Consider the following 21523-nt stretch of genomic DNA (forward strand, 5'->3'; position numbering starts at 1 on the left):
AACTGGTCATGTGCCCTTGACCGGAATCGAACCTGGGACCCTTTAGTCTGCAAGCCGACGCTCTATCCACTGAGCCAAACCATGGCCATTCCTTTTTAATTCCTCTTATGAACTAGGATTGATTTGAATTGAGGACATTATGTATAGGTGATCCTCTATAATAAAAGCGAAATATGCTAAGTGTCTGATTGGTTGACCGTTTGGTCAACTGCTTGACCAGTCACTATGATGCGCACTGACCACCCGGGGGCAGACGCTCCGACTGATAGGTTAGATTGCTGCTGGAGTCCAGCCAATCGGGACTGGGCGAGAGGGCCAGACACACCCTGGAGCCCTCCGGTGGTCCCTCTCTGGTTGGCTGGCCCCCATTGGCCCCGATTGGGACTGGGCAAGATGGCCCCGATTTCTCCAATCGCCGGCCAGGCTGAGGGACCCCACCCGTGCATGAATTGGTGCACCTGGCCTCTAGTATAAAATAATATCTTCAAGAAGCACATCAACAGAAGAGATTGAAAAAAATCTTGGTGTTTTGTTTACATTACTTTGCTCTTGATTCCGTTAGCAAGTGGGTAAAAGCAGGTTTAAAGTTTCAAAATATATGGTAGTGAAAAATTGGAAACAACCCAAATATTCCCCAATAGGTGTTTGCTTAAAGTAAACCTCCTTCTGTACATAGTACTATACAACTATTTAAAATCATACAAGTGTAAATTGTTGATGTAAAGATGTAAAATTATAAAAACAAGAGCAAAGATTTATTATTTTAGGGTGGTGAAATTTTATATGACTTCTAGTTCTTTATTCCTTTTTAAAGCAATGAGCATATAATATTTTATAATCAGAAAAACCTTATTTCAGATAAATGATGGGAGAAAAACTTGAGATTTTTAATTTTAAATAGAGAGAAGCTATTGTTCAGTTCCAACTTCTGAACAACAAAATTGCACACAATTGGGTTGGAATGGTGACAGGATTTGTTTCGAAGGCATATAGTTCTGATGAGAATGAGCTATAGTGGGTAGACTTGAGCAGGGAGTGCAAACAGACAAGAAGGGCCCTTTGATAGGAACTGTAGAAATGGAGTACTGAGGTCAGTTAGAAAAACTTGTGAGGTGAAATCCAACACAAGAATTTGTGGATTGCATGTGGGGTAAGCAACAGGAAAAGTCCTAGATGATTAGGGTTTTAGTTTGGGAGATTGGGTGATGGTGACACCCATCAACCAAGACTGAGAATACAAGAAGAAGTGGATTATTTTCTGTCCTCCCTGGTCTTTTGCCTTTTTTTTTTTTTTAGCAGGTTAGAAGGATGGGGAGATGGATGGTAAATTCAGTTTAACATGGAGCCTGGCAGCAGCAGTTTTGAAGGCAGTTTGGTTGGATTTGAATCTTATCTCACTACCATTAGTCATGTGTGACTTGGAGCGACTTCATTTTACTTCTCTGAGCCTTGGTTTCCTCACCTGTAAAATGGGGATAATAGTGCTACCTACCTTCTACAACTGTTTATGGGATTAAGGAAATAGGTGTCCATTAAAGATAAGATACCTCATATGCAGTAATAACTGGGAAACAGTAATAACTGAGACATTCAAGCTCAGTTCACTAGGCTTTCAGAAATGTGGACTGAATTCTATGGAGAGAGGTGGGCTAGAGGCAAGCCAGCTTATAAAAGTCTGCTTAATTCCATATATAACTTAAAAAGTATTTAATGTTGACTTTCAACCAACTGTCTTAGAAATGAACCTTCTGGAACTTAGGTCTGCTTATAGTAGAGGTTTTTCCTGGTATCTATATAGTAACCACTCTCCAGTAGTGGGAGTTGGGATGTTCAAAATTTCTGTGGTCTAAGAATTCATATTTGAGGAACTCAATTCAAGAGAATACATGTAAATATGTTGACAGATTTGACGATTGATATAAACTTGTGCAAATCTTTTACGTTTTCATACTCAACTAATGGAAGATAAAGGATGGCAAGCAAAATAGAATATCAGTGGTAGTTTATGCTTTTGAATTAGTGACAGGGCACTATACTTTATTCCAATTGATGATAACTTATGCTGAGAGTTTCAGTCTCTCATCCAGTAAAAAAAGAAATATTTGTCAGTGCATTATGTATTATGGATAACATGCATATGAGGATGAATTACCCTCCTGTTTTCCTGTAATTAATGCTGTACCCAAATATTCATTGTCTAATTTGGTCTCATTTGAGCCTAGATACAGTCCTAGATTTGCCGAGTAACTTGATGTAGCAAACATTTGGGGCAATATTTATTTATTCCTCTCTGCTCTTAGTTCTTGAAACTTCTCTCAACTGTTTACTCATGGTTTTGTTAGTTCTTTTCATATAATTTCATGAGAAATCATATCCTTCTATCCCCTTTATTACATATCTCAGCTACTCCCACTTCCAACGTGCCTTTGGAGTTGTAAATATAATTCAAGATCCAGGTTTCTAACTCTTCGTGCTATTATAGCTTGCTCAACGTTTCAGTGCAAAAATGACTTAACTACTATTGGTCTTACCCTCTTTGCAGTTTATCTTCTTAAAAAATTTTTTTAAGGGAATATATAACAGTCTGTCATATGCTGTAATCAAAATTTCTCTGCTTCCATTCTCAATGAAATGCCTTTTACAAGTTAATTTACTACTTAGAAGCTTTATTTCATGTTTGGGATGCTTGAGGCAGAAGAGTGGGTTCTTGTTGTTTGGGGTTCTCTGTGCCTTCTGAACTTGTGTGACTTTTTCTTTTCCAGGTTAGGGAAGTTTTCTACCATTATTTCTTCAAACACTTTTTCTATTCCTTTCTCCCTTTCTGCCTCTTCTGGCACACCTACTATTTTAATATTGTTATGTTTCACAATTGTTCCACAGCTCCCTTAAGCTGTCCTATTTTTTTAAATTGTTTTTGGTTCTCTAATTGAGTGATATTTTCAACTCTGTCTTCTAATTCACTGATTCGATCCTCAGCTTCCCCTAATCTGCTATGTATTCCTTCCAATGTGTTCTTTATTTGTATTAGGTAATTCTTTATCGCAGACTGTTCTTTTTTCATAGTTACTATATCTTTTTTCATACTGTTGAGCATTTTTAACATCATTACTCTGAACTCTGTTTCAGATAAATTTCTTACCTCTGCTTCATTTATCTCTTTTTCTGGAGAATTAGCTAGTTCTTTCATTTGGGGGTTGTTTCTTTGTTTCCTCATTTTGGTTGTCTGGGTTTGTGACTATGTTTTAGGTGGACCCTCTATACCTCTCAAACTTTAGTGCAGGACAGTGTTAAAGGCTGTTTCTGACTAATTGGATCAGGCAAAGACTTAAAGCCTCTAGAGACCACCTCCAACTTGAATTGCCCCCAGGCAATCATCCTCAGGGCAAGGTGTTTTCCAATAGGGTGTGTCGACTGTCTCCCCCCCCCCCCCCCCCCCCCCAAGGCAGATGTCTATGTGGGAAAGTTGTCCTCGCTGCATGAGGGAATGACTCAGCCCAGGAATCTTGGGATGTCTGCCTTCTGTGCTCTATCCCCCAAGTCCCCAGTCCTGGGTCCTGCTCTCACAGCTCCAACCCACTTCACCCTCCCTCTGCCAGAGCACAAGGTGGGTGGCTCCACAGGGAATTTTTGTGTATTGGCCCTTTAAGAGGATGCCCAAACTTTCAGTTGCGACTTCCTGGCAGACAGCACCCCACTGCTTTTCACAGCTAGATGTTATGTGGGTATCCTCCTCAGTTTGGTGCTCTCTGCTGGGGAGCCCAGCTTGGGATTAGATCCCAGAGTTCTTAGTGGCAACCTCCCAGAGCTGAGTTATCTCTCCAGGACTTCAGTTGCTGTCTGTGGGTGCCGGGCTAGCCCTTTCGCGCCTCTGCCCCTCCTACCAGTCTCTATGTGGTCTCCACCTTCAGTCATTGGGTATCAGGGTTCTCTCCTGTGAGTTTTCCATTGATTATTCCGGAAACCTTTCCGTATTTCAGTTTAATTCCAGCTTGTTCCTGGGAGCATGTCGGTGCAGCATCCTCCTCCTCTGCCACCATTTTTAATGGGGGAAGCTTATTCTTAATTGGCAGATTTATTTTTTTTTAAATAGCTGCTGCATGTGTTGTCATTTTTCATTTCTTTATTGATTAAGGTATTACATATGTGTCCTTATCCCCCATTGTCCGCCCCCCCCCCCTTCCCGCTCATGCCCTCATCCCCCTGGTGTTTGTGTCCATTGGTTATGCTTATGTGCATGCATACAAGTCCCATTGTGCATTATATTTTATTTTTCCAGTGGGATCAAAATTATACAAGAATACACACACACACACACACATATACATATATATACACACACACAGTATATATACAATGTAAAATTAATGATAGTAAAAAACAACTGTCTGTGTATTTCTGCCTAGCTTGAGAAGTAAAACAGTACCTACCAGAACTTTTTAAGCTTGTGTCATACTAATTATTTTCACCTGCTGCTTGTAATGTTTCTCTATTACTTTATTTTGAAACTAGATAGGATCTTTAGTTTTGTGTCATTACAAAACATTGTGACATTGGAGAAAACATCATACCTGCCACTTAATTCATCAACTCCTCAGTTAATCTGGATTTGCTATATCATGCCAATTTGTTCATTTCAATCACAGTTTTGCCACTCTTGGTCTTGGTGGATTAGTATTAATTTTTAAAAAGTACATTATTATTGATTTCAGAGAGGAAGGGAGAGTGAGAGAGAGATAGAAACATCAATGATGAGCGAATCATTAATCAGCTGCCTCCTGTATGCCCCCTACTGAGGCTTGAGCCCACAACCCAGGCATGTGCCCTGACTGGGAATCGAACAGTGGCTTCCTAGTTCATAAGTCAACACTCAACCACTGAACCACACTGGCCAGGTAGATTAGTATTACTTTTATAAATCTCAGTATGTCCGTGCAGAACTGTGTGTTTTGATATTCTCACCCTTTTCCTTTTCTTCCTCTCTTTTCCCCTCCCTCTTTCCCCCTCATATCTGAAGATATGCTGTGCATTAATTTTATGCAATGATTTTTAGACAACTAAAAAATGGTTTGTAAATTTAACTTCAAACCACTTAAGCTCAGTTCCTAGATTGTTTATTGACCATTTGTTATATTGCCTTTGGCAAAATGTGAGCTAAAACATAGTGCAGCTGTGGGCAAACTACGGCCGGATCCGGCCCATTTGAAATGAATAAAACTATTGAAAAAAAAAGACCGTACCCTTTTATGTAATGATGTTTACTTTGAATTTATATTAGTTCACACAAACACTCCATCCATGCTTTTGTTCCGGCCCTCTGGTCCAGTTTAAGAACCCATTGTGGCCCTCGAGCCAAAAAGTTTGCCCACCCCTGACATAGTGTAAGAGGTTCTCAGGATTATGGGAGGTTCTTGTAGTTAGGATAGGAGATGCTTTTCATTAGCATCTAATCCAGCGGTTCTCAACCTGTGGGTCACGACCCCTCTGGGGGTCGAACGACCCTTTCACAGGGGTCGCCTAAGACCATCGGAAAACACATATATAATTACATATTGTTTTTGTTATTAATCACTATGCTTTATGTTCAATTTGTAACAATGAAAATACATCCTGCATATCAGATATTTACATTATGATTCATAGCAGTAGCAAAATTACAGTTATGAAGTAGCAACGAAAATAATTTTATGGTTGGGGGTCACCACAACATGAGGAAGTGTATCAAAGGGTCGCGGCATTAGGAAAGTTGAGAACCACTGATCTAATCTTTGCTACATAATTTGTGCATGGTTGGGGGAAAAGATGAAAAATTCACTATAGGTTTTTCTCAGGAAAATTTAAATATGAGCATTCTTTTCATGTAATTTGTTATTGAGTGTGAAAAGTGACAACTCTGGCCCTGACTGGTGTTGCTCATGTGGTTGGGTGGCATCCTATGCACTGAAAGGTTGCCAGCTCCATTCCCAGTCAGGGTATATGCCCAGGTGGTTGGCTCAGTCCCCAGTAGGAAGCATGTAGGAGGCAGCTAATCGAAGTTTCACTCTCACATCAATGATTCTCTCTCCCTCCTTCTCTAAAAATCAGTAAACATTCAAAAAATAAACAAAACACACACACACACAAAGAAAGAAAGAAAATTAACCACCCTGGAGGATATGTAGAATAAGCACTAGAATCCTATTTAAAGCAATCCACAGTCAAGACTTGAGTTTATCATACTCAGTATATAATGACTTAATTGCTGTGTGTGTCAGCAGCACATTTTGTAACTTGTAGAGATATTTTACCCCTTGCTAAAGGCTGCTTTTCAAATGAGGAGTGATTAATGGATGACTTCTAAAAGATGTCAGATTGCCAGCCCAGCGTGGCTCAGTTGTTTAGCATTGACCTATGAACCAGGAGGTCACGGTTTGATTTCCTGGTCAGGGCTGGGTTGCCATTTTGATCCCTGGTGTGGGGTGTGCAGGTGGCAGCTGATCAATGATTCTCTCACATCATTGATGTTGCCATCTCTATCTCCCTCTCCCTTCCTCTATGAAATCAATAACATATATTTAAAAGATGTCAGATTTAGGGTCAGACTATTTTGATGACCTATAGTCAAATGCATTATGCATGTGCCACTTGCTCACCCATACTTATTATCTTTAGATATTTAAAACACTTATGAAATGATCTGCTAATTTCTAACAAACTTTTAATAAAATAAAAAGAATACTGATGTCTTACTTGATTCTTCTTATAAAGTGCTTTTGTAACAGTAATATCTTTTTTCTATTGAAACCATTGACGTGCTTGGGGTTTAGGTAGCACTGTAAAATTTTATATGTAAAGAATACGATGTTTAGAGCTTAAAGTATTTGATGATATATAGTGTATAGCTATAGATTTCATTTATATTTTCTTTTTCCATGGTTTGTGCTAGAATTGAAAAGACTGATCATTTATGTGGGGGGAAAGTTGTTAGAGAACTATGTCTTTCAAGTAAAAAAACACACCTTTAATCATGATTATTCCAATATTATTTTTGCAAATAAAATTATTTTGATGCAGTATTTTAATGTTTATCCATCCATCTATCCATACAATCCTCAAATTGGATACTGTTTAGGGTTTTACTTGCTAACATACTGGCATTTGAACTAGAAGATGGTTCTATAGAAATGGAATCTGGAAATAGGTAATGATTTTAGACTGGCAATTCCCAATTTACAAATAATTGATACATTTAAACCCCTGTCCCTGAGCTCCTCTTCCAGTTGCTGCTGTTTGGACTTAGAGCGTTTAAAGAACTTGTAAGTTCACCAGTAAGAGAAATAAATGAGCAGAAATATTTGGGGTCAATAAATATAGACTCAAATCTAAATTATGATCCCCTTCCCTAAAATGTTTTTCTTTAAACTGCCTAAGTAGTTTTTTGCTTTTTATTGCAACACTATTAGAATTCTGTCAGGGGTTCATTTGGGTTAACTAGCATCCTTGTTGAAAATTGCAAATTTAGTTAAAGTGAATTATTTCAGCCCAGTTGATTTCTTTCTATCAATTACCTGATGTGAAACTACACTGAGGCAATAAGAGTGTTGGATGGTAATTTGGGAATGTACTTAGGGGAAAGGATTATTATTAAGCAGGATGATTGGGATGCCATAATGTAGAATTTAGGGAATTACAGGTAACAGGAGTTGAGTGAGTGTTAACAGAGAAAAACAAACCAATTTTAGAATTTGTCCAAATACAGAGGATCTAGAATTGGTTAACTTCCTGTGTTTGTTCTGCAGGGTCCCTAGTGCCCATGACCGGTAGTATCTTTGAGAATCAATAGGTTCTTTTGGCTAGCCTGGGAACTTGGCCACGATAAGCAACATTGTTTTATTAGGAATATTTATTGAATCCCATAGTATCAATTTAAAGAATACATTTTTAGACTGAACTCATTTATAAGTTAGGTTTTAGCCTGTGCTTATCTTTGTCTCTTCTGCTATTTTCATGTGCTCTCAGTTGATGACAACAATGAGGTTGCTTTTGCTTTCCTATCAGTCATTATGGAATTTGCTGGTCAATCATGAAGTTTCAGTGGAAGCAGTAAGTAGGAAGTACAGTAAAAAAACTAAAGTAAGAGAAGCCATTCAGAAAGCAAAAGAGGGCTTGTGGGCTTAGAAGGAGCAGTTGTGAACAGTGTCTCAGACTTCATTTATAAGTAACAGTGGTAGATTGACATGTTATCTTTCCTATAAAGTAATTTTCATTACCTGTGATTACCTCTGATAGTAAGTCATGATGAAAAGTGAACTCGCATTCATACTGATTTGTGAATTGATGGAAATTACAATATATAGATCCCCCCCCCCCCAGTTAAATTATGTAGAATAATAGAATGTTGACTTTTATTTCATATCTACAAATGTGTGAAGTTTTTATTGGTAGTGGGCAGATTTAAAAATGTCTTTCTTCCTGACAATTGAATACTTTAATAAAATTTATTTTCAAGCTTAAATAAATGTTAGTAATGAATTTGAGTTAATTTTATGTCTGTTTTGGGGATTGTAGTTACATTAGATATTCCTCAATTAGGGATAATTGTCTTGCATCCTTATCTCTCATCATAATCTGTTTTTCTTCACACAGTGTTATAGTTTTGCTGCTGGACTCTTCCCTCCCTTCCCCCACCCCATCAGGATGATATGAGACTTGAAAGAAGACGATGCATACAGGTGACTCAAGTTTTAAAATACAATAAGACTATGGCTGTCTGAGAGAATGTGGAATATTTTGAATGGGGGAGCTTTTTGGTAAACAATATTAGTGGGGAGAATTATTTAGATCAGTAATGTAAAAATAGCTGGGCTATTCACTTAACTTGACTTTGGAAATCAGTTTGCTATTTAGTGACTTATAGTGGTGATAATACAAATACAGCTTAATAATTGCTGGTACTTAACCGTTTTAAAAGTGGATGGTTGACTAATACTTTGAGAATTGAAGTATTTCTGTTAAAAATAAATAAACTATTCCCTTTATAGTTGAATGTATGTTTCCTTCAGATCCCTGTTAGAGCAAGTCTTTTAAGGACTTAACAGTGTATCTGAAATTAAGTTAAGGATATTATACCTATATGTATGATCCCTTTATAAAATATGGTCTGGGATTTTGATCCTCCCTCCTTCCTTCTCTTCTTCCCTCCCTTCCACCCTCTCTCCCTCCTTCCTTTCCATCTTTTTTGTCATTTATATAGGAAAAGCAGTATGGAGTCATTTTTGAAAGAATAATTTTGACTGTTCTATAAATTAATTGAGGTGCTCTTAATCATACATGGAAAAATTGAGGCTAATTCATGTATGGCTATGCTCAAACTCTTGAAAATGTAGTGTAGCTAATGGATAAAGTGTTACTAACTTTTAAACTTGTATCTTCTTAAATCAGGCCGATTATGAGGCTTATTTTTGTAGACTTTGTCAGAGATGGTCTTACTTGATTATATTTATGAATAATTTGAAAATGTGATTTTAACTGGAAAAGAAGTAAGTGCATAAATCCTAGATAGATATTTAATTACATTGTTGGTGTAGCTGTTAACCATTTTGTCATTGGCTTTGTTTTTAGTGATCTTTGTTTTAAAAAAGGAAAAATTAACATTTTTTTTTAAAGTTCGGAGTGGATTTATAAAAATATCTCAGGTGTACCAGTTTGTATGAAAAAGTGTGCTTGAACATATTTGCAAATTAAATTATAGATCAAATAATATTTTACATTCATGAGGGACTTAAAGAATACGATGCTAATCCTTTTTAACTAAAAGGTGCGTGAGTAATTATCTGTAATCTGTCTCTCAAGCGTGCACACACATATTTGCCTGAACATACTAGATGTATGCCTTGTACACAGTCTAGTTGAGTGGCTGATAAAGTCAACATGATACTGAGACTGAATATCACCATCATAGAGAAATAAATAGAAACATTTTCAGAGAAAATTTTAGAATTTTATGAACATTTTGTTGTCAGATTTTATAAGTTTGACCTTTTGCTGCAGGAAGAGTTTCTCAGCACTGCCTGCTCCTGATTGCTCCTTGGGCCCTGCATTGCACATTGGCTATCCCTGCACTGCACATTGGCTATCCCTGCACTGCACATTGGCTATCTCTGCACTGCATATTGGCTATGCCCAACAGATGCTCACTTTCCACTGAGGGTAGGAGAGGAACAAGGTGCTTTTGGGGTGTCTCATAGACTTACTCATGAATATTAATCATTTTGGAGAGTTTTCCTTATGAAAGTTTGAAGTGACAAAGTTGCTATTGTATTTTTACTTTGTAAGATATGAAGAGTTTTCAGAAAGCTTTCTCTAAAAAGGTTTATCAATGAACTGAAATACCTAAAGAGTAAATACAGTTTATGAAGATTTGTTATTTTTATGAATGCTAGAACACACAAAAAAATCTACAAATATTAGATTTATGACATAATACAGTCTCTCTTAGTTGGCCTTGTATTCTTTAAAAATTTTCAACATTTATTGGCTATAAAGGACAAAAATCAAGAAAGAAGGTCTGGTTCTTTCTAATAAATGTATTAGCTATTGATGTATTTCCCTCTAAACAATTTGAAAGTTAATACTTGTTTTTGAACATAAAATTAACAGCTTTTATAATAATCATTAATGAGTGTAGTAGTTTGCTCTTGTTTTATCATGCACACATTTATTATAATTCAGCTGGTAGAAATTTACCACAGAAAGGCTCATAAGGTGTTTTCAATGAAAGTTGTTTCTAGAATGCTTATGCACACTTGAAAGCAAATATGCTGTTTTCCTCAGGCATTCGTGGTGCTGACTTTATGTCAGTTAGATGCGTTGATACCTCATTCTCCTACCATTCATTGATTGCGTGCAGGCTCCAGATGCAGGGCAGGTCGTGGAAGTAGGCACTGACTGGTCTTTCAAAAGCCTAAGCTTAATCGATTTTTACTGAACACCACACCAGAGTTAAACTTTGATGTGCCGTGTGTGTGTGTGTGTGTGTGTGTGTGTGTGTGTGTATTCCAGTACTTGTTAATTTGAGGGCTTTTTCACATATTTTAATATATAACTGGAACAAAAATGAGGTAAAATTGGATTGTTTTGTTAATTTTTGGAAGAAAAATCATGTGTGACAGGACAGTTATTTGGCTAACATTTGCTTTGTACTGGGTACTGAATAGATACTCTGCCCACAAGGATCCTTGTGCTTAGGAATCAAGGAACACATTTCAGCTGGAGGAAGGGACACATATAAACAAATGGTGCAATGGGCGTTTATGGTAAATTTTTAAGACCTATTTATTGAATTTAAGGCATCTAGACTAAAAACAGGAAACACTGTCTGGTTAATAGCAATCACGGTAATGGTTTCCTGACACCTAAATACCGATGTTGTAAAAAATCTGTGTTTGTGCACAGCTGTTCTCTCTCCTGAGCTCTTGACTTGTGTAACTGCCCCCTGGATATCTCTCCTGCACACCGCCCTCACCTCCCACTTATTCATGTTGGTGATAGTGACACCATCATCCTGGGAACTAGGGAGCCACTCTACCCCTTTGAATTAAGAGGTGACCAAATTCCGTTTATTTAGGACAGCCGTGGGCAAACTACGGCCCGCGGGCCGGATCCAGCCCGTTTGAAATGAATAAAACTAAAAAAAAAAAAAGACGGTACCCTTTTATGTAATGATGCTTACTTGGAATTTATATTAGTTCACACAAACACTCCATCCATGCTTTTGTTCCGGCCCTCCGGTCCAGTTTAAGAACCCATTGTGGCCCTCAAGTCAAAAAGTTTGCCCACCCCTGATTTAGGATGTAGAATCACTCACTTCTGAGGTTAAATTTGGAAGATGTACTGACTCAGATTACTGTGCACATTAACATAAAGGCTCTTGCATTTTTAAAATGTATATGATAAAAAGTCCTTCCCTCTGATTTATTTATTGTTTATACCCATTAACATTTAATGGATATAAATTTGAGAAAAGCTGTTGAACATAGCAGTTGATACCATTCTTTTTTGTTGTTGTTGCCATGGACTTCTTTAACAACTAAAATTATTACACCGTAGTGATAGGTTAGTTACTTTAAAACTTGAAATAGTTCTAGAACATACAGAACTGTAACTCTTTGAGATTGAATAGCCTTAGAAATTTATTTTAAATTATGCTAATTTATGTTGTTATCGTATTTCTTTTATATATGAATTTAACTGCTTAAAACAGTGGTTCCCAATCTTTTTTTTTGGCCATGCCCCACCTAAGCATCTCTAAAATCCTGATGCCCCCCTTGTGACATATAATTTTTATTTTTATTTATTTATTTTTTTATTTTATTTTTTTTTTAAATTTTATAATTAGATTTATTTATTGTTATAAAGGTAAGTAAATGAGTACCTACAGAAATTGACAAATACAATAAAGATTAAGACCAAAAAAAAGGGAAGAACAGAAAGAGCAGATGAAAATTTTTAGGATCTTCTTCCACACCTTGACCCAGTATCACACTTTTCCCTGGCTGTATATAATAATTAATAATAATAATAATAATAATAATAATAATAATAATGGCATATAATTTTTATTACTCAAAATGTGAACTATTCATGTAGAAGAAGCCCACAAGTCCATTAACTTGGTCTAAACAAGCTTCCAAAGAACATGGCAGCCATGAAAGAGAAAAATCAAAGAACGAAAGGACAGTTGAAGTACTAAGAAATTGTTAAAAAATAATATGAAACTAAAAAGTAGATAGCAAATAAAGTTTTAAGACATATTATAGAGAATTGAAATGCATAAATTTGTCACAATATATATTTATATACTATATATGAGGCCCCTAGAACCATGAGAAATGCAAAAAATTCACTGTTAATAGCTCATTCTCAAATTGCCCCCCTTAAAAATCAAATTGCCCCCCTGTGGGGAGTGTGCCCCACGTTGGGAACCACTGACTTAAAACCATTTGATACTTTACTGACTTAGTCTTTTTAAAATTTTTTTATAACTTACTATAGTCTTTTAAAATTTAAACATTTCTTACCATTAATATTCTTTTATAGCGTTATGTTAATGTCTAATTAGTGTTTTATAGATCAGTTGCTATTTATTTAATCTAGTCCTCATTGTTGCTTATTAGTTCATAAATAATGTTTAAGTGAACATTACTGTAACAGTCTTTGTGGTGTTCTTTGATTTATTGCTTTAGGTCCAACTGCTAGAAGTTGAAATTGTTGAGTTAGAGGATATGTATATTTTTTAGACTTTCGATATCTATTTTCAAATGTCATTTAAAAGTACAATTTACGATTCTACTAGCAATAATTTTCACATATTCTAGAATTCTGGGTACTTGAAAATGTTTGCCAATTTGATAGGCAAAACACAGCTTAATATTTTAATTTGCATTTGTTTGAATATTAGTGAGATTAAGTTTCCCATGTTTGTTATTCATATGTTCTGTGAATTTTCCTTTTTTTTTTCTTTAATCTTTACCAGAGGATATTTTTCCTCTTTTGATTTCTAGAGATAGTGGAAAGGAGGGAGGGAGGGAGGGAGAGAGGGGAGAGAGAGAGAGAGAGAGAGAGAGAGAGAGAGAGAGAGAGAAATATCCATGTGAGACTGACACATCCGTTGCTTGCCTTCCACACTCGCCCCGGGGCGGGGAGTGAACCTTAATCCAGGTATGTGCCTTTGACAGTGCCCTTGACTGGGAATGGAACACAGGACCCTTTGGTCTGAGGGCCAGAGCTCTAACTGGACAGGGCAGAATTTCCTTTCAATATTCTCTGCTGTGGGGGGCTGTTTCTCTCTTTTCCATGTCCCGCATGGAAAAGGAAACAGTCCATTTGCTGAGTGGAGGAGCTGCGGATTAAGAAATTAAAGACCAAGATGCAGAAATAGATTTTAAGCTGGGGCCAGGTGGGTGCCATCCTCTCTGATGGAGAGGCGGCAAAAGCAGGCTGAGCGACACAGCAGATTTATTTTAAAGGCCTAGATTTACATATCTAGTTCTGCCCCTGCCTGATTAACATGTCCAGCCTTATTGGGGAAGCATGTTCCCAGGGCGTGGCTCTGCCTATGCTCTGAGTTTAGCTGACAATAATTATGAGAAAATGCCTAGGTGCCTCCCAGGCGGCCCTCTACATCTCCCCCATTTTTGTTTTTTAAGCTAATATAATAAAAGTAAAATTTTAAACATTAATAGTAGGGCTCTAGAATTAAAACAGTTGCAAACAACGCAAATGCAAAAACTAAACTACATACACGTTATCATTTTCAAAATTTGAACGTTAAGAACGAAACTGGCTATTAAATAATAATAAAACGATGCCAATGCAAAACAACAATATGAGAAATCAGAACTATGGACATATTAACATTTTTGCCACTAAATGAAAAAAAAGTCTCTTTTGCTGCTGGTGTATATTTACTCAGAGTCCTTGGACTTGGCTGTGCAAGACTTTGCTTAAGGCTGGCAGCTAACAGATGCTAGCATGAGCAGGAACATGGTTGAAGAAGTAGCTTCAACTTTTTGCTTTTCCACAATCTGTTGCGCTTCAGTCCTTAACTTCTTCAGATGACTCCATATTGGCACAACAGTCCCTTGCGTACTTAGTCCTTTTGAGTGAATGGACACAGGAGCTTGTCTGAGTCCATTGTGGTGACGGATGTAATGCTCTGGCACCCGAATTGGCTGCATTGCTCCTTCTTCCTTGCTCTTGGTCCTGGGCAACCTGCAGCAATGCACAGGTGCTGACTGCTATCATGACAAGGTGTCTTCACCATCTCCATCTCTGAACTGTCTCTCCTATGTTCGTGGCTGGAGCAACCTGGTCAGTTGGGATCTGTTGTTGCAGGAATCCACATGGTCTGGGAGCTGTTCTTCTGAAAATATACAAACGTATTCTCGACCAAAGGTTAATAAAGAAAACCTTACTTGGGGTTTTTTCTTTGAAATGATCTTCTCCTGGCTTTCCCTGACATCATGTGTTTTTTTCTGGGTGTCTTGCTGTTAGCATTAAATGAAAAATTTTATCTAAATGTAATTTAGTTATAGGATATTTTTCTTTACATGGTATTTTTCCACTATCCCCCCTTTTTGATTTAATTATTAGACGGCCTTTTGGAAAACTTACAATGCAGTCTAGATAACTTTAAATTCCAACTTTTTGCACAAAAATATGACTGCTTTAGGTTCATAGCATGTTAAGCAATTTTATCATGAAATGAAAATTTTGGTTAATACTTCTTAGGCCAATTTTAATTAATCTGAAAACTTTAATACTCTAACATCAATCTTAGTTTGCATTGTAAATATTAATGGAAAGGATAATTTTGCATCCTTGGGAAGGCCCTGATCATTCCTGTTAGGCTGTAGTTAGATATAGGGTAGCTGCTGTTAGCCAAGTCTCCGCTGTCTGGGTACTGATTTCAGCTATACCAAGTCTCTTTCTGTTCCCGATCTCAGGTGGGCCAAGTCTCTTTCTATCTGGGTCCCGATTTGAGCTGGGCATGGGAAGCGCAGCAGCCATGGGGGCAGGAGACCTCCCTCAGAAGGGGCTAGTGTTCAAACCCCTTCACAATTGGTGGGGGGTGAGGATCTGTGCCCCACCTCAGTTGAACCCCAAGTTCTCTCCTACTGGCCCCCCCCCCCCACTGTGCCTGTCTTAGTTCGTCCCGCCCTGAGGGATCTTACCCGTCATTGACTACCAGTCATCCTTTGGGCCAAGTAGGGTGATGTGAGGTTCAGTTCTGTCTCCTTGTTAACCTATGTCCCTCTGGCCTCCATCCACAGCTACTGCCTTTGTATCCCCTCGCCTGCTGGCGGGACCCAGGCATTGATCATAGGGAACCCAGGTTTCTTCTCCAGAGAGGGCCCAACTTAACGCCATTGGTCAAGAGACAGATCCATGGTACCAGCCACCATGATCTCAGGTTGAACGGAGAGCTTAGGTAACAGCTGTAGGCAATTGGATTGTGAGAAGAGGAAATCCTCTTGGCAAAAAGGTCAAGAGAGGTCAACGCAGAATGCTTAAGTGCCTTCCCAGGGGGCCTTCCACACAGTGGAAGGGAATAAATCCTGTCATGTCCTTAAATATTAAATTGCTGCCAAACATTCAAAGAATTAATTTGTAAGTTTGTTTGGGATAAATGCACAATATACTGTTTTAAAGCATCAAAATTATTAATGAAACTTGTAGAATAATACCATGTAAGAATATTCGTTGCTCTAGGTCATGACTATTCAATTTTAAATTGGCTGTCTTGAGGTTTGGAATGAGGAAACTAGTTTGCAAAAAAAAAACACACCAAAAACAATTTACAGAAACAGAAACAGCATGCCCTTCAAACTACAGTTTTGGGTAAACACATTATCTAGAGTCCTTGGGTAACCCAGGTTAAACTTAGGCATGTTATCTACATTACAGTTTTGGGTCTCAAATCTTTGGGTGACCTGGATTAAACTTAGGCACTTTATCTAGATTACAATTTTGGGTCTCGAGAACATTGAGTCGACACGTTAACTGGAGCCCTCTGACCTTGGGATAGCCGTGCTGTCCCTCTCAGGTAAAGGAAAAATGTACCTTTTACTAGGATTCAGTTGCTTACAAGGATAGTAATTTAAGTAAGTATTTTTTAAAAAAGGTGAAGCAAGTAAATTTAGTATTTAGTATACTTCTGATTCACAAGGGGCAAATGCTGCCCCACCTCCAGCCTAATTTTAAAATGCAGCAGCAAGGAGCTTTTATTTCAAATTACATCTTAAAATTACACTGCTGTATTCTAAGAAATAGTAAACAAAATAACTTGTTTTGCCTTTTCTCAGAGGCAAAAACTTAAAAATATATATTAATTTTTATTTGATAAAGCTTTCCATATGATTTTAACTATATTAAATTTGGTTAAATTAAAAAATCCTTTAAAAAGAGAGAATAAACTTTTGAAAATATTTCAGGGCCTGTGAAATTTCTCAGTCATTCCTTGGTTATAGTTTTGAAATCCAACTTGAAAGACCATCAAATATATATATATATATATATATATATATATATATATATATATATATATGATTTAAAAATTATATACTTCTTATCATTATTAGGAGATATCAATTAAATTTAAACTGGTTTTAAAATTTTGGTTGGGATCAGAGAAATTGGATTACTGCTATCAGTGTCCCTTTTAAATACTTTGACATAAGCTATTTAACTTTTGTTTAGGGAGGGAACATATAACCTTTAATTGTCCTTAGTTTAAGGAAAGTAGGGTTTTCTAGATTTAAGAAATTAGAAAAATGACTTAGCCTTTTAAAGGAATACGATCTCTATTGTCGGCCCTTATAAAGCCAACTGCTCAAAACATTGGTCTATCATATCACGTAAATTCTATTAAGACCGTGATTGCTAACTTTATTAAGCATTAAAAATACCTTGTTAAAAATAGTATTAAATAAATCCGAGAGGCAAGCACACTTTCTGCCACATCTGCATTTCTGTAGTAAAACTCCGCCTTAAGGCTCCACCCCTGAAATCCAGCCTGCTTCAGTGAGCAGACACTCCTTCTGTGATTGACTAAATCAGAAGGAGGGGCCTTTGCTGTTTCTAGATGGAGGCCCCCAGGGGAGCGGCAGGCCATGTGGCTGACATGGCGGCTGCCAAGTCATGCAGCCCAAAATGGTGGCTGTCTACACTGTTCTTTCACAGAGCAAACCAACATCTCTAAAAGATAGATGACCAACATTATATTGTAGACAAACAGAAATCTCATTAGCTGTTTATATCCTTTATAATTATCTTAAAGAATATCAATCAAATTTAAACTGGTTTTTGTATTAAAAAATTTTCAGTTGAGATCATAAAATTAATCCTCTTTTTTAAATTAGACCAAGAAGTAACATATTTTGAATTTCTAATTATTTAAGAGAAAACACATTTTATTTTTTCAAAAACAAGTTATACTTTAGATATTTAATTAATTTCTCCCGATTCAATTTGCACTTTGAACTTTTAGAGCTTACAAGTCAAATATTAGCAGTTCTTTGATTAACTACACTTTTAAAATCTAATAATTAACTTTAAACCATGTTTTTTATGCACGGGGAAACTGAGAAGCAAACTTGTAGGTATTAAAAAATGACTACTGGTGGAAAGCTGATTTCAAAGGAGCCACCTATTGGCCGCTTGACCCTTTCTGGGAAGGTCGGCTAGCAAAAGGTGTAGCTATTGAAATGCAAATTAACATTCCTAAAGATGGCTGCTGGTGGGAATTGGATTACCTGCATGCTAGGGGAAGGGCGTGTCTACCCCTCCCTCCATTAAAAAAGGGTGTTGCTTTAAACTTTTTAATGGCAAGAAAAGAGACTTTAAACTTTCAGAGCTTTAAATCTTAGGTAGCAAATTAAATACTTAGCATTTTTTCATATCAATACTTTTACATTTAAGAATACATTTCAAATAAAATATAAGGCATTTTCAATTAATAGATTAACTTCTATCATTTAGACTTCATACTAGGCATACTCAGATCAACATTTCAGTATTATAAATCTCAATAATTTTAGATGATTTGAACTTAAAAGTTTTAAGTTTCCAGCCAATAAACCTGGCATAGCTGCTAAATTTCAAAATGGTCGCAATTTTCCTGCTGGGGAAGTCAAGAAATTTCAAAAGAGCTACTTTAAATTGCCTTGAGAAACCAGCCTGTATTTCTTTCTCAGGTTCATCTCCGCCATTTTTAAGGCCAAAACAGTCTCGGGTTTTTATTCTGTACACAGCAAAAGGTCAAGTTCAGCTCAAAACTATGCACACTCGTTTTTAAACTGGCCTTTTCCCTTTACATGTGCACAGAAATTCCAGATGCATTTATGAATTTGTAAAAGCTTTACGTCATTAGCTGGAAAAAAAAGGATAAAGATGGCAAAGATGAGGCGAAGAAGTGGCTTTCTTGGGGAGTGACGTCCATATTGGATGGCCACGTGAGCTTCCCCACCTCGTTTCTTAGGGGGAAGATTCAGTAATGGTCTGGCATCTACTCTTTTTATTTTATTTATTTTTCAATTTTTATTTTTTTTAAGGAAAGAAAAGATTTTTTAAGATAAAGAATCATTGGCAGTTGCTGAGAAATTCCTTTAATCCTTTTCTACTTGGTTACAGGTAGTTTACACGTGGAGGCAGAGGAGGTGCAGATGGTATTCTTTAGAGACTCGCACCCTTCCAGTCCAGGCTGTAAGACCGTGGCTGCACCCCACTTAGACATTTTTAAACTCTCCTGTGCTGAATCAAGGCCATCACCAATTAAAATAGGAATTTTCTCTGGACCTTTTGCTGAGTATTGGTCACACAACTGCTTTCTAACTTTTTCCCAGGTTTCATCAACAAAGCTTAAGAAAGAAATCAAGAATTTGACTACAATTAACAGAGCATAGTTTAAAGCATTTTTTTGAGGATTACCCACATTTTACACCTGGCTTTTTCATATCAATTCACAACAATACACTCCCCTTACCTTATTCCTTTAAATCTGTGTGCACACGCTTCTTGGAGTGATCCCCTCGCTTTCTTCTCTTGCCTCCGTACTCAGTCCCTGTTTGGGCGCCAAATGTGTGTGTGTGGGGGGGCTGTTTCTCTCTTTTCCATGTCCTGCATGGAAAAGGGAACAGTCCATTTGCTGAGTAGAGGAGCTGGGGATTAAGAAATTAAAGAAAGACCAAGATGCAGAAATAGATTTTAAACTGGGGCCAGGTGGGTGCCATCCTCTCTGATGGAGAGGCGGCAAAAGCGGGCTGAGCCACACAGCAGGTTTATTTTAAAGGCCTAGATTTACATATCTAGTTCTGCCCCTGCCTGATTAACATGTCCAGCCTTATTGGGGAAGCATGTCCCCAGGGCGTGGCTCTGCCTATGCTCTGAGTTCAGCTGACAATAATTATAAGAAAATGCCTAGGTGCCTCCCAGGAGGCCCTCTACACTCTGCTGATTATTTCTCTTGGATTTTTTCTTTCTTGTTAATTTATAAGAGTTCCTCATTGAAACCTTACTGTATGCCAAGAACTATTCTAAATGATTTATATTTATTAACTTAATAGTGACCTGGCATGTAAAATCATGCGAGTTCCGGAATCCCTTCCCGAGCATGCCTCCCTGTACACACAGCCCCGCCCTCCCGCCCAGAAAGAGTCCCATGGCTGCCGCCACTGCCATGGGGGCTGGACCAGAAAATCCGCCTGCGCCTCTGGTCAAGTTCTCCAGAGTCAAGTCCCTGCCCATCTGCTCATGCCTAGCCACGCATGCAACCTTGCCTACCCGTGCGTGCCTGCTGTGCATGCAGCCTCCTGCTGATCGGACGTTTTGGTGTGAGGGTGTCATGACCATTAACGTATTAGCTCTTTATTATATAGGATTATGTAGAATATTCTCTTGATGATAACTCTGAGATAGGTCTGATGACTAACTCAGGTTAGGTACCCTGCCCCAGGCTATGGCTAGTAGAGCTAGGATACAAACCCAGGAACATGACTCCTGACTCTTAACCAGTATGTTCCTTCTCTGTTACGTCTGCTAATACATTGTCCAGTTTTCATTTGTGTTTTAATTTTGCTAATAGTATCTTTTATACAGGAGCTTTAAGTTTTTGTGTGGAGGGACTAGGTCTTATTTTTTAGTGTAATGCCTGGAACATGATTGATTCTCAAATATTGGTTGGACAAATGAGAAATAAACCCATTAATAATCCGTTAACAGTGGTGATCTTTTATGTATTATATTTCCTCTTTTAAAGGGATTATCAAGGGCTTCATAAATAATTTACTCTTTGCTTTTGATAAGATACAATAAGCTTATCTGTATTAGCTTTTCTGGGAAGTCTATGGAAGTAATTACTGCTTTAAAAAGGAACATGTGTTCTTAAACAAGCAAATATGAGTTATGAAGAATGTGTATTATCGACAGTGATTTGAATTGTAGATTCAAGTGAAATAAAATATTTGTTTTGGTTCTTGGAATAATTTGGTGGAGTTGGTTTTAGGAGTTTTAGAAAATGGAAGATTTGGCCATTGTTTTAAAAGCTTTTTGAATAAATTTCGGTTTACTTTAAGAAGATACTTTAAAAGGGAGAACACAGACTAAGAAAGCTGATGTAAAAAGTTGTTATTGCTTAAGGTTTGGGTAGTGTAGAGCAACTTCCCCAAAAGTGCAATTTAAGATTTTACTGTTTAGGGTTTTTTCTCCCATTTCCTTTGGAGGTTGACATTAGGCTACCTGCTGGTCCCTCGTTAGTTTGGTTGAGGCTTGTATATCCGTTACTCTAGTCTTTATAAGTGCAGAGACCCTTGGTATTAAATGGGTCTGTGTTCGAGATTACATTAGAGAAAAGCACAAATAGGTTTATTTTCATTTTCATACACCCTGCACAAAATATACTACATGGGATCAAGTACTCAAAAAGTAGACACTTGAAAATGTTATCTTGTTAAGACTAAAAAAGCAAAAAATATTTTTTTGTAGTTGAATG

The 21523-nt window shown here is 37.3% G+C and overlaps 1 protein-coding gene across 6 annotated transcripts in view; it reads left to right on the top strand.

The window, feature by feature from the left end:
- DYRK1A (dual specificity tyrosine phosphorylation regulated kinase 1A) overlaps positions 1–21523 on the top strand; it is a 137398-nt gene that overhangs the window by 46764 nt on the left and 69111 nt on the right. For 5 of the 6 annotated variants that reach the window (XM_059686463.1, XM_059686462.1, XM_059686466.1 and 2 more), the window contains exon 2: positions 8623–8708. The exons of the other annotated variant lie outside the window; for it this stretch is intronic. In XM_059686463.1, coding sequence (XP_059542446.1) covers positions 8699–8708 — 10 coding nt within the window. In that variant the 5' untranslated portion in view covers positions 8623–8698. The remainder of the gene's footprint in view (positions 1–8622; positions 8709–21523) is intronic. 6 annotated transcript variants of the gene reach the window in all.

The sequence above is a fragment of the Myotis daubentonii genome, chromosome 3 (assembly GCF_963259705.1).
Source record: "Myotis daubentonii chromosome 3, mMyoDau2.1, whole genome shotgun sequence".
Classification (NCBI taxonomy): Eukaryota; Metazoa; Chordata; class Mammalia; order Chiroptera; family Vespertilionidae; genus Myotis; species Myotis daubentonii.